Below are 12,226 nucleotides of genomic sequence, written 5' to 3' on the forward strand. Positions count from 1 at the left end.
AGAAACATTCTGGAACATACAGGATTACAAAAGTCCTCGTAGAACCAACATTGGATTAATATATTTTCATCCTCCCTCACCATATGTTCAACGTTAGTAACGAAAAGAGACCCACGTGTGCATATGTATACATGTACTACATACATACGTTTATTTTTCACGAGCGTTTTTATTAAAAGTCTATAGCTTTCCCTTTCCTTCATTCCGTCGTATTTTCTTCTGATACCTTTCCTCAAAGCAACCTCATTGATATTGCCGTTATTCTTCTCTACTACCTTCACACTGGGTCGTTCACACCGAGGACTGGGTTTACTCCTCCACTTTGTTGCGCGCGCGCTATCACGCACCCTATATAATGTACAAAACTGGTGTGCAGAAATCGTTGTAGTGCCCTAGTGAAACAAAATAGAGAAACGAAAACAAGAAATGCTATTCCGAAGTGCACAACAGTTTTATGTTATGTATGAAGTCCCAGAACATTGCTGGCGATACACTAAATCGAGTAGAATATACCGGAGCTAGTGAAATTAGGGAACTCAATCGTGGCACATAGGGAGACGCCCTGCACCTTTATTCAACCTAAGCGAGACAGGCCACGTACGAGACTAAAAACACTATGAATAATAAATTTCCCTAAGGTGAAAAGCACTTTACGTGTTTACTAAAAATCGTACAGATATCCAGTCTCGCATTTAAGGTGAATAGGCATACATACTTGAAAACCAAAAGTAAAGAAATATTGGGCGCTCGTATTTCCACACTTTCACGCCTGTCTACCCATGTCATAGGTGTTTATCTTCGCTACATTATTAGAAAAAGCTGCTGCCACATAGGGTAGGCTGGCGGCTTCTCTGCAGTGTGTTCCCGCGAATATAACGCAGAAGGATTCCTTGACGAGAGAACTGGTCGCAGCACTCACACACGACGTCTCACTGATCACATCGGCTAAGCTGCGTACTGTGTGCTTCGAGATCACTACCACAACTGCAAACGGCGCTTCATTCACTGCGCATCCGAGTGCGGTAAACAGTGCACAGAAGCGTTCGTTTCACAGAGGTTGCGTTTTCTAGCCCGTTTCATTGCCGAACCATAAGCGATGACGTCACTGTTTGCATCCGGGCGTTCCCATATGCCGAGTGAGGTGATGTTTTCGAATAAATCGGCGGGCGCAGAGAGGACACTCGTGGGGCCTCTCGCCGGTGTGCGCCTTCACGTGCGCGTCCAGCGAGGACTTGTGAGCGAAAGCACGGGAACACAAATGACACTTGAACGGTTTCTCGCCCGTATGCGTTCGCAGATGTTCCTCCAGGTGGTGCTTCTGCCTGAATTCCCTGGGGCAAGCCGGGCACGGATGCGGTCTCTCACCCGTGTGCGTCAGCAAGTGTCTCTGCAGGCTCCACTGCCCGGTGAAAACCTTCCCACACGCGCCACATGTGTTTGACGAGCTGCCGGCGTAGTCCCCCTCGCACTCCGCTTCGGTTTTCTGTGTACGGGCTGGCATCCTGTAAGCAGATAAATATTAGCTTCCTATGGCTTATTCTTGTTACATCCATTCGAATAAAATGACACGGAACGAATAAGATGTCCTTCATCTTGCTGTTAGGCGAATATTATATCTACTTCCATGCACATTCAGCTTTAAAAAATGGCTTTGGTCACAGCATCACAGACCTAGCACTAGTAAGTCATTAGTGGGACCTCCGTCAGCACGTATTTTACAATATCAGAGACCTTCCACGTCGCGGAGTCTGTACTACTACATCATCATCATCAGCCTGGTTACGCCCACTGCAGGGCAAATGCCTCTCGCATCCTTCTCCAACTACCCCGGTCATGTGATAATTGTGGTCATGTTGTCCCTATAAAGCACGGAATCTCATCCGCCCACCTAACTTTCTGCCGCCCTCTGCTACGTTTCCCTTCCATTAGAATCCAGTCCGTAACCCTTAATGACCATCGGTTATTTTCCCTCCTCATTACATATCCTGCCCATGCCCATTTATTTTTCTTGATTTCAACTAAGATGTCATTACCTCGCATTTGTTCCCTCACCCAATCTGCTCTCTTCTTATCACTTTAACGTTACACCTATCATTCTTTCCATAGCTCGTTGCGTCGTCCTCAATCTGAGTAGAACCCTTTCCGTAAGCCTCCAGGTTTCTGCCCCGTAGGTGAGCACTGGTAAGACACAGCTATTATACACTTTTCTCTTGAGGGATAATGGCAACCTGCTGTTCATGATCTGAGAATGCCTGCCAAACGCACCCCAGCCCATTCTTATTCTTCTGATTATTTCCGTCTCATGATCCAGATCCGCCGTCACTACCTGCCCTAAGTAGATGTATTCTCTTTCCACTTCCAGTGCCTCGCTACATATTGTAAAATGCTGTTCTCTTCTGAGAATGTTAAACATTGCTTTGTTTACTGCAGATTAATTTTTAGAGCCACCCTTCTGCTATGCCTCTCCAGGTCAGTGAGCAGGCATTGCAATTGGTCCCCTGAGTTACGAAGCAAGGCAATATCAGCGAATCGCAAGTTACTAAGGTATTCTTTGTTAACTCTTATCCCCAATTCTTCCCAATCCAGGTCTCTGAATACCTCCTGTAAACACGATGTGAATAGGATTGGAGAGGTCGTATCTACCTGTCTGATGCCTTTCTTTATTGGAATTTTGCTCCTTTCTTTATGGAGGACTACGGCGGCTGTGGAGCCGCTACAGATATATTTCAGCATTTTTAGATACGGCTCGTCTACACCCTGATTCCGTAATGCCTTCAGGACTGCTGAGGTTTCGACTGAATCAAACACTTTCTCGTAATCAATGAAAGCTATATATAAGGGTTGGTCATATTCCGCACATTTCTCTATCACCTGATCGATAGTGTGAATATGGTGTATTGTTGAGTAGCCTTTAGGAAATCCTGCCTTGTCTTTTGGCTGACAGAAGTCTAAGGTGTTCCTAATTCTATTTGCGATTACCTGAGTAAATACTTTGTAGGCAATGGACAGTAAGCTGAACGGTCTACAATTGTTCAAGTCTTTGGCGTCCAATTTCTTATGTATTAGGATTATGTTAGCGTTCTTCCAAGATTGCGGCACGCTCGAGGTCATGAGGCATTCCGTATTGGCCTCGAGCTCCACCACGGGAAAAGCTGGCGCCACCGTCGGCTTGACGTGCTAGGAGGGATCACGTGGACATAGGGGCCGCATCGGCTGCTTCGGGCGCGCCGAAGCGAGCTGAAAACGAGTTCAAATTCCCTCGTACGCTGCGGTCCTCATTTAGTGGCGAAATTTTCCCGCTTCGAGTGTCCTTTACAACGCTTGAAAGTACTACAATAGGTCATCATCATCATCAGCCTGGTTACGCCCACTGCAGGGCAAAGGCCTCTCCCATACTTCTCCAAGAACCCCGGTCATGTACTAATTGTGGCCATGCCCTGCCTGCAAACTTCTTAATCTCATCCACCCACCTAACTTTCTGCCGTCCCCTGCTACGCTTCCCTTCCCTTGGGATCCAGTCCGTAACCCTTAATGACCATCGGTTATGTTCCCTCCTCATTACATGTCCTGCCCATGCCCATTTCTTTTTCTTGATTTCAACTAAGATGTCATTAACTCGCGTTTGTTCCCTCACCTAATCTGCTCTTTTCTTATCCCTTAACGTTACACCTATCATTCTTCTTTCCATAGCTCGTTGCGTCGTCCTCAATTTGAGTAGAACCCTTTTCGTAAGCCTCCAGGTTTCTGCCCCGTAGGTGAGTACTGGTAAGACACAGCTATTATGTACTTTTCTCTTGAGGGATAATGGCAACCTGCTGTTCATGATCTGTGAATGCCTACCAAATGCACCCCAGCCCATTCTTATTCTTCTGATTATTTCCGTCTCATGATCCGGATCCGCCGTCACTACCTGCCCTAAGTAGATGTATTCACTTACGACTTCCAGTGCCTCGCTGCCTATTGTAAATTGCTGTTCTCTTCCGAGACTGTTAAGCATTACTTTAGTTTTCTGCAGATTAATTTTTAGACCCACTCTTCTGCTTTGCCTCTCCAGGTCGGTGAGCATGCATTGCAATTGGTCCCCTGAGTTACTAAGCAAGGCAATATCATCAGCGAATCGCAAGTTACTAAGGTATTCCCCATTAACTTTTATCCCCAATTCTTCCCAATCCAGGTCTCTGAATACCTCCTGTAAACACGCTATGAATAGCATTGGAGATATCGTATCTCCCTGCCTGACGCCTTTCTTTATTGGGATTTTGTTGCTTGCTTTATGGAGGACTACGGTGGCTGTGGAGCCGCTATAGATATCTTTCAGTATTTTTACAAACGGCTCGTCTACACCCTGATTCGGTAATGCCTCCATGACTGCTGAGGTTTCGACAGAATCAAACGCTTTCTCGTAATCAATGAAAGCTATATATAAGGGTTGGTTATATTCCGCACATTTCTCTATCACCTGATTGATAGTGTGAATATGATCTATTGTTGAGTAGCCTTTACGGAATCCTGCCTGGTCCTTTGCTTGACAGAAGTCTAAGGTGCTCCCGATTCTATTTGCGATTACCTTAGTAAATAGTTTGTACGCAACGGACAGTAAGCTGATCGGTCTATAATTTTTCAAGTCTTTGGCGTCCCCTTTCTTATGGATTAGGATTATGTTAGCATTCTTCCAAGATTCCGGTACGCTCGAAGTCATGAGGCATTGCGTATACAGGGTGGCTAGTTTCTCTAGAACAATCTGTCCACCATCCTTCAACAAATCTGCTGTTACCTGATCCTCCCCAGCTGCCTTCCCCCTTTGCATATCTCCCAAGGCTTTCTTTGCTTCTTCCGGCGTTACCTTTTCGATTTCGAATTCGTCTAGACTATTTTCTCTTCCATTATCGTCGTGGGTGCCACTGGTACTGTATAAATCTCTATAGAACTCCTCAGCCACTTGAACTATCTCATCCATATTAGTAATGATATTGCCGGCTTTGTCTATTAACGCATACATCTGATTCTTGCCAATTCCTAGTTTCTTCTTCACTGTTTTTAGACTTCCTCCGTTCCTGAGAGCATGTTCAATTCTATCCATATTATACTTCCTTATGTCAGCTGTCTTACGCTTGTTGATTAACTTCGAAAGTTCTGTCAGTTCTATTCTAGCTGTAGGGTTAGATGCTTTCAAACATTGGCGTTTCTTGATCAGATCTTTCGTCTCCTGCGATAGTTTGCTGGTATCCTGCCTAACGGAGTTACCACCGACTTCCATTGCACACTCCTTAATGATGCCCACAAGATTGTCGTTCATTGCTTCAATACTAAGGTCCTCTTCCTGAGTTAAAGCCGAATACCTGTTCTGTAGCTTGATCTGGAATTCCTCTATTTTCCCTCGTACCGCTAACTCATTAATCGGCTTCTTATGTACCAGTTTCTTCCATTCCCTCCACAGGTCTAGGCTAATTCGAGTTCTTACCATCCTGTGGTCACTGCAGCGCACCTTGCCGAGCACGTCCACATCTTGTATGATGCCAGGGTTAGCGCAGAGTATGAAGTCTATTTCATTTCTAGTCTCATCGTTCGGGCTCCTCCACGTCCACTTTCGGCTATCCCGCTTGCGGAAGAAGGTATTCATTATCCTCATATTATCCTGTTCCGCAAACTCTACTAATAACTCTCCCCTGCTATTCCTAGTGCCTATGCCATATTCCCCCACTGCCTTGTCTCCAGCCTGCTTCTTACCTACCTTGGCATTAAAGGCGCCCATTAGTATGGTGTATTCAGTTTTCACTCTACCCTTCGCCGATTCCACGTCTTCATAGAAGCTTTCGACTTCCTGGTCATCATGACTTGATGTAGGGGCGTAGGGCTGTACAATCTTCATTTTGTACCTATTACCAAATTTCAGAACAAGACCTGCCACCCTCTCGTTAATGCTATAGAATTGCTGTATGTTACCAGCTATATTCTTGTTAATCAGGAATCCGACACCTAGTTCTCTGCTCTCCGCTAAGCCCCGGTAGCACAGGACGTGCCCGCTTTTTAGCACTGTATATGCTTCTTTCGGCCTCCTAACTTCACTGAGCCCTATTATATTCCACTTACTGCCCTCTAATTCCTCCAATAGCACTGCTAGACTCGCCTCACTAGATAACGTTCTAGCGCTAAACGTTGCCAGGTTCATATTCCAATTGCGGCCTGTCCGGCGGCCTCCGGACAGGCCGGACTACAGTAGGTAGTGGCTGCCTTTGAAGGCGCGCAACATGGTAGGCTACTGCCGCAGGGCCGGACGCACGTAACGGAGGCCGGTGTGAGCCTTATTCACACGTAGCCACAGGACAAGAAGCTGCGTGAAGCTTGGCTCGCGAAACATAAAACCGGCAAACAGTCATCGGCTACAACTCGGATATGCGGCAAGCACAGACGCGAGGAAGATTTCTGCTACGGCGCCCGGTCTGCGATGTTCTGAAAACGCGCACTGAGACGCCCGCCCGAGTCCGCTGCCCGACTAATGTCATGACGGTTTGGTCATTATTATGTCATGACGGTTTGGTTTGACCTCCCCAGTTGCATTCCCCCTTTGAATAACTCGCAAGGCTTTTACGTTTTCCGGCGTTACCTGTGGGATTTCGAATTCCCCTAGACTATTGGGGGTTGTTTATTGGGAAATTCAAAACGGTTGCTTTCTTTTTTTCCTGTTAAAAAGCCGTTACTTTGACAGCTTTCAAAGTTCTTTCCGCTCAGCTGAGAGACGAAAGGGTGCCAGCAACGCCATATTTGAAACGAATGGGGCGTCCGTTAGGGGTAGTGTGCGCTGCGTGTTTGAAGTGCGCCCGCTCATTTCCGAAAGCGAACTTACTTCTTTAGTTGCGATTTTCTGCATATATTTATGCATAAGACGAGGTGGCTGTGTAGTTGGCTGTACGGGGTTCACGTCACGCTAGGGATGGTGTTCAAGACGCTTTGCTGGGTAACTAACTGGCATCGGAAGTGATAAAAGAGTGAGTAGAAGACAGAACATTGAAACTGAGTGGAGAAGACGAAAATTGGAGAGAAGGGTCCAGGAAAATGCAGATACCAATTTCCACCCAGATGGGTCCGCTTGGAGGTGGTTTCTACGTGAAACTGGCGCCAAAGGGGCGTGTTGTCTCCGCCGTGGGGACTTCAAGGTCCGAAAACCCGTCTCTTCTCAACCCCCTGAATACCTTTTTCCTCGAATATGGCTGAGCCACGCACGGCTACACGCGGGCGATCCCATCCCACTATGCTCGGGACCATGGAGTCACAACAGCTTAAATGCCTGCTTACGGAGACGCCCTTCCTGGAGCAATCTTTCTCTCTCTTTGTCTGCAGGCTTTAGCTGCTTCGGCTTAAAGTGGCACGTTTGGTGAACTGTGCAAGACATTTGTCTTGGGGATCTTCGTGCGTCTTCGAAACCTCACGCTCTCATTAATGCCTAATGAAAGTAGTAAGACTGGTTACTCGGCAATACTATACGTACGTTCCTGCGGCGACCGTCGGCATCCTGCCTCGTGACCGAGTAAACAAGCACAGCGACAAATGCAAGCACACGCGGAGCGTAGCGGCAGAATAAAAAGTGGCCAGAGCTAAGAGAGCGCGAGAAGGAACGTGGAGGAGGATGGTTCAGCGGAACTACGAGGTGGGGAGTGGAGCAGGAGGGTATGGGCGAAAGCGTGAGAAGAAAAGCGCAGTGCCGCGCTAGACAGGCTCTGCGGTGACAGTGGCTGCAAGATGGCGCCAGAGTAACACACCCCTTGTGCATGGGAACAAAGCCCTGCATGAGCGCTGCATGAGATCCATCTGCGGCTGCTGCTCTGAATCGTGCCCACACGTCACCTACGCACTGCCTCTTGCGGTCCCCAGATAAGCGAGGTAGTTGCGCCGCACTTCTCCGTTGGCAGCGGGCCGCGGAAGACGGATTGTCCGTGCCAGCCCATATGGCGAAATGAAAGTACGTATACGGCGGCGCACAAATTCAGCATTGGGAGTATTGTAATAATCGGTGATCTTTTTTATCCCATATCGGCACGGCTTTCCCAAGAGCGCTAAAAGGATAACCCATTAAAATGATTATCCTTCGTCCTTACTATACACGAGAATCTTTGCGAATGAATGGCCTTCCTCCGGAAAGCATCAAGAGAGAGAGAGAATGGAATGGAAAAGGCAGTGAAGTAAACAGAAAGATGTTCTGGTTTGTTAGCCTGCGGTGCGGCAAGGGTAAAGGGGAAAAGAAGAAAACAAAAATAAGAGCAGAGAAATAAACGAAATGCCCGATAAGGGTAGAGGAGGTCGACAACTAAGAGATCTAGGTCCATAGGGTGTCACAGCTAACTTTAACTAAGATGTTTAACGAAGAAAAGAAATTAAAAAACATCGCAAGAACATAGCGAGATGCAACTTTAAGATGAATGGTGTTTGGTTGTCCGAACTCTAGCCCTAAACACCAGTGGGTTTAGGAATTCTTTGTTGCACCGTGTTTTTACATTTTTCTTTATTTTAGTTGAACAGCTTGGCTAACCTAAACTGCGACACACGGTGAAATGGCCTCGGCATGCTCCAAAGTTGGGCTAGTTGGTATGGCCCTACCGGCATACGAGGGTGGTACATACGAAGCACAGGGAGAAGAAAACCACAGGACGAGCGCTGGTCCTGAAATTTTACTTTCTCTGCATTGCGTCTATCACGCTCTCGTATACCAATGGTAAAATAGGTCACTCGAACGCGATCACTTTGATAGTGCCTTGACCGACTTGGTGTGACTGCTCTTTAGGTCGGCGTTCCAGGATTGCCTGTTCCACAAGTGGCCTGTCGTCAAGACGGGCCAACATGTTCGCAGACAACTGCCCGTGTGTGCTGTGCTCTATCGAGGACCGTGGCGAAGAGGAAGCTATCTAATATATTTGTGGGAAAGGCTATGAATACCATCGTAACCATGGCTCGAGCATTGAGAAGAACACGTGTATTCAACAAGGTAACCCATCGCATAGCTCACGTAGAAAATTTTTTTGGGTAACCACGCTAAGCATTTTTGCCCATGACCATTCTTCAGCTGTTGTCCATTGTGGTTTCCATTCCTATGTAGTTGACAGCTACACACTCTACACACAAAGGGCTTTTCACGTTTGCGTATGCGGTAATGCATTCTGAGGCCGTGAACTTTTTGTGCACAGTACCCGATTAACAATGAGAAGCACGGCTGAACGAAATTTACCCGATCATGTGGTTGGTCATGTGATCTTGGAAGGCTTCCGAGGAATTGAAAGCAATCCCGCACTTAAAGCACACGAGGTTGGTGTCAGCAGCCTGGTTCTTTTGTTGGCCCAGCGGCAGTTCCCTTGCACCTTCAGGGATCCTACTAGAGTACACATACCAAGCACAAATAAAGTTTAGCTGGCCATGACAATCATTCTGTTAAAGGCAAAGGCAAGGACTTCGGGATTAATTTATTACAGTTTAATTACACAATATTCACATTATACAAGACTAATTACACCCATATCCAGAGGCAGTTTTGGGGCATAGAGTTCAGGTGCATTCAAACAGGTAATGCGAACTAGAGAGGTATCATTTGTTGCTTTTTTTAAAATACTCCCCTATTTTACGAATGCAATATGGGAGTCTTGAAGGCATATTAAAGAAATAAGATTTGCGTTTGTATCGCCTTCAAGTACGCAGAATGCGCACCAGCTAGCAATGCTCCTGAATGCCGCAGCAATCGGGAATAATCACCTATCTCCTCCTTTAGGTACAAGTACAAATAGTTTGTTTAGTAAAGAACTGAGTTCTCTCCTCTGCTGGTACTCAGCCGAGTCGTTCACTTCTTTCAGCGCAACCACGGACGATACGTGGTATCTGAAGTGGGACGCAGTCGCCGCACCCTATGAAAGTATTTCGCCGCTCCACAGGAAACCATTGGAAAGGACACCTTGCGCAGTCGACAAAACATGAACGCCACCAAGCTAATAGAAGCACTACGCTTGGGCGGAGATGGATGGAAAACGTGGAAGCTAGTTTGTCAGAGGTGCGACCTTTCTACAAGTGGCGGAGTGTATACGGAAACGCGAAGGTCGGGATCTACAAAAGCAGCCCTACTCAGCGTGATCTGCGAAGACGTGATTAAGGTATACATCAACTTTACTTTCGCGGCAGGAGAAAGCATAGAAGAGTGCAAGCATGTTACCAAATTCGAAGAGTACTTTGTCTAAGAGGAAAGTAAAGTTCACGAGATATACTTTCTTCGCGCACGAGTCCAAGCCGAAGGTGAAGCGTTTGAGCAATTGTATTACGGAATTTTAAGAGTGACTAGACACTGCAACTTTGTAGTTGGGTTGGACGACATGGTTCACGACCAGGTTGTATTCGGAACAAACTTTCCGAAATTTGCGAGAGAAAATGCTGCGAGAAAAGAACGCGACTCTCCGGAAGGGTACCGATTTTTGCAAGGCATCGGAGACGGTAGCCCATCGGAACTAAATATGGGCCAGTCCACGAGAAACGTGTCAAGTGGGGGCCGCGACCTCGAGCGCGAATATTCTGGAGCCACCACATCCGCAAGCCAGGTGCAATCGGTGCGGCGGAGTTCATGAGGCCCAACTTGGCCCAGCGTATGGCGACACTTGTCGTGCACGCATCAAACTCAACGACTTTGCTTCTTCCTGCCGAGTAAGCGCTAAACTTGTTAAAGTACACCAAATGGAGGACAATTTTAACGTACTGGCCCCCACCTTCAGTAGCATTCGCAACATCCGTGATTGGCTGATGTAAGTGAAAATAGGCGGCAAAAGCTTAATGCTCAAAGTCGACAGTGGATCACAAGCGAACTTCGTTTTCCTGTCCATTTACGTCAAGAAAAACGTTGGTTCACTTCAACCCAACATCTCAGCATTGTCTTTGTGGGTAGGTGGCACGAGCAGGCATTGAGGCTAATTTTCAGCGACAGTGGCCAACTACAACCGTTGAAAGTGCACCGAATTCTTCGTCGTAACGGAAGACAAACAAGCCATTCTAGATTTGATAGCAAGCTAGAAGGCGGGCGAGAACGCCGGCCTTCTCCAGTGGAAGGTAGAACAAGCTCTGAAGCAGTGGCACAGAAATTCCCCTCGTATTTTCTGGGGAGCGAATGGCTGCGCCTTGAGTACAAATTGGGTGGCAGAAGGGTGCCACGCCCGAGGTTCAGACCGCGCGCAGAAACGTTTCATCGCTGTAAGGACCACTGTTTGACGAACGACAGTGAGTGAAATGGGGCGGCATAATCTAAAGAAAGTTGGCAGCCCAACAGAGTGGGTAAGCCCCTTAGTTCTCCGCGAGAAAGTTGAGAGGCTGAATTTGCTTAGACCCGAGAGGAAGCAGTAAAATTCATAAATGAGAGCGTTACCACATTCCACGACGAGAGCATATCCAGGCAGAATTCATTGGAGCCGCCTTCTTGTTGCAGATGCCAATGCGGGCTTCTACCAAATATTTATCCGAGAATGTCCCATAGTGTGCACGCTTGAAACGCCATGCCGGCATCATTGCTTCTTGAGGCTCGATTTCGGTGTCACGTCGGCCAGCGACGCTAGCCAGAAAATGCTGAACGACTGATGGTTAACCAGGTGTAGGCGTATATGTTAAAGGCGTGCCGGTGTTTAGGGTGCAATAAAACAGGAACATTACATGCGCCTACAGATTGTACTGGAAGCAGCTGCTGCCGCAGTGCTCACCTTCAGCGCAGGTAAGTGCAGATTCGGGGTCTAAGAAATCAAGTTTCTAAGCGTTATAATTTCTTCAGAAGGCTTCATGCCGGGTCCAAGTTTATTGTCGAGCATCGTAAGTATGCCTGTACCACAAAGCAAAATACGCTGTGATTTGCGTGCCTAGAAAATTTCACAGCGCCACACCAGATCCAAAGGATTTATCTCCTTTCTGTTCGCTCCGTACGCCGTAACACGACCTGAGCTCATAACCATTTGTAAGCAATACCCGATTAACAATGAGTAGCGCGGCAGAAAAAGAACTTTACCCAGTCACGTGGTTGATCATATGATCGTGAAAATCTTCCTCGCAATCGAAAGCAATGCGGCACTGAAAGCATACGAGGGTTGTGTTAGCAGCCTGGTTCCCATGTTGCCCCAGCGGCAGTTCCCAGGCGCCTTCTGGGTTCCTGCAAGAGTACAGATAAAGAGCATAAATAAGAAAATTCGCCAGGAAGGGCCCACATTTAAGATCGTTCATTTATTGG

At 47.2% G+C, this 12,226-nt stretch overlaps 1 protein-coding gene across 7 annotated transcripts in view; it reads right to left on the reverse strand.

Moving 5' to 3' along the window:
- Window positions 1-432: 432 nt before the first annotated feature.
- Window positions 433-12,226, reverse strand: part of LOC135921853 (oocyte zinc finger protein XlCOF6.1-like) — a 75,170-nt gene continuing 63,376 nt past the window's right edge. For 6 of the 7 annotated variants that reach the window (XM_065456234.1, XM_065456239.1, XM_065456238.1 and 3 more), the window contains 3 exons: window positions 12,008-12,148; window positions 9,218-9,361; window positions 433-1,502 (listed from right to left, as the gene is read on the reverse strand). In XM_065456234.1, the coding sequence (XP_065312306.1) occupies window positions 1,103-1,502; window positions 9,218-9,361; window positions 12,008-12,148 (685 nt within the window). In that variant the 3' untranslated portion in view covers window positions 433-1,102. The remainder of the gene's footprint in view (window positions 1,503-9,217; window positions 9,362-12,007; window positions 12,149-12,226) is intronic. The other variant, XM_065456235.1, reaches the window with a different exon arrangement.

Source organism: Dermacentor albipictus, chromosome 9 (assembly GCF_038994185.2).
Source record: "Dermacentor albipictus isolate Rhodes 1998 colony chromosome 9, USDA_Dalb.pri_finalv2, whole genome shotgun sequence".
NCBI classification, from domain to species: Eukaryota; Metazoa; Arthropoda; class Arachnida; order Ixodida; family Ixodidae; genus Dermacentor; species Dermacentor albipictus.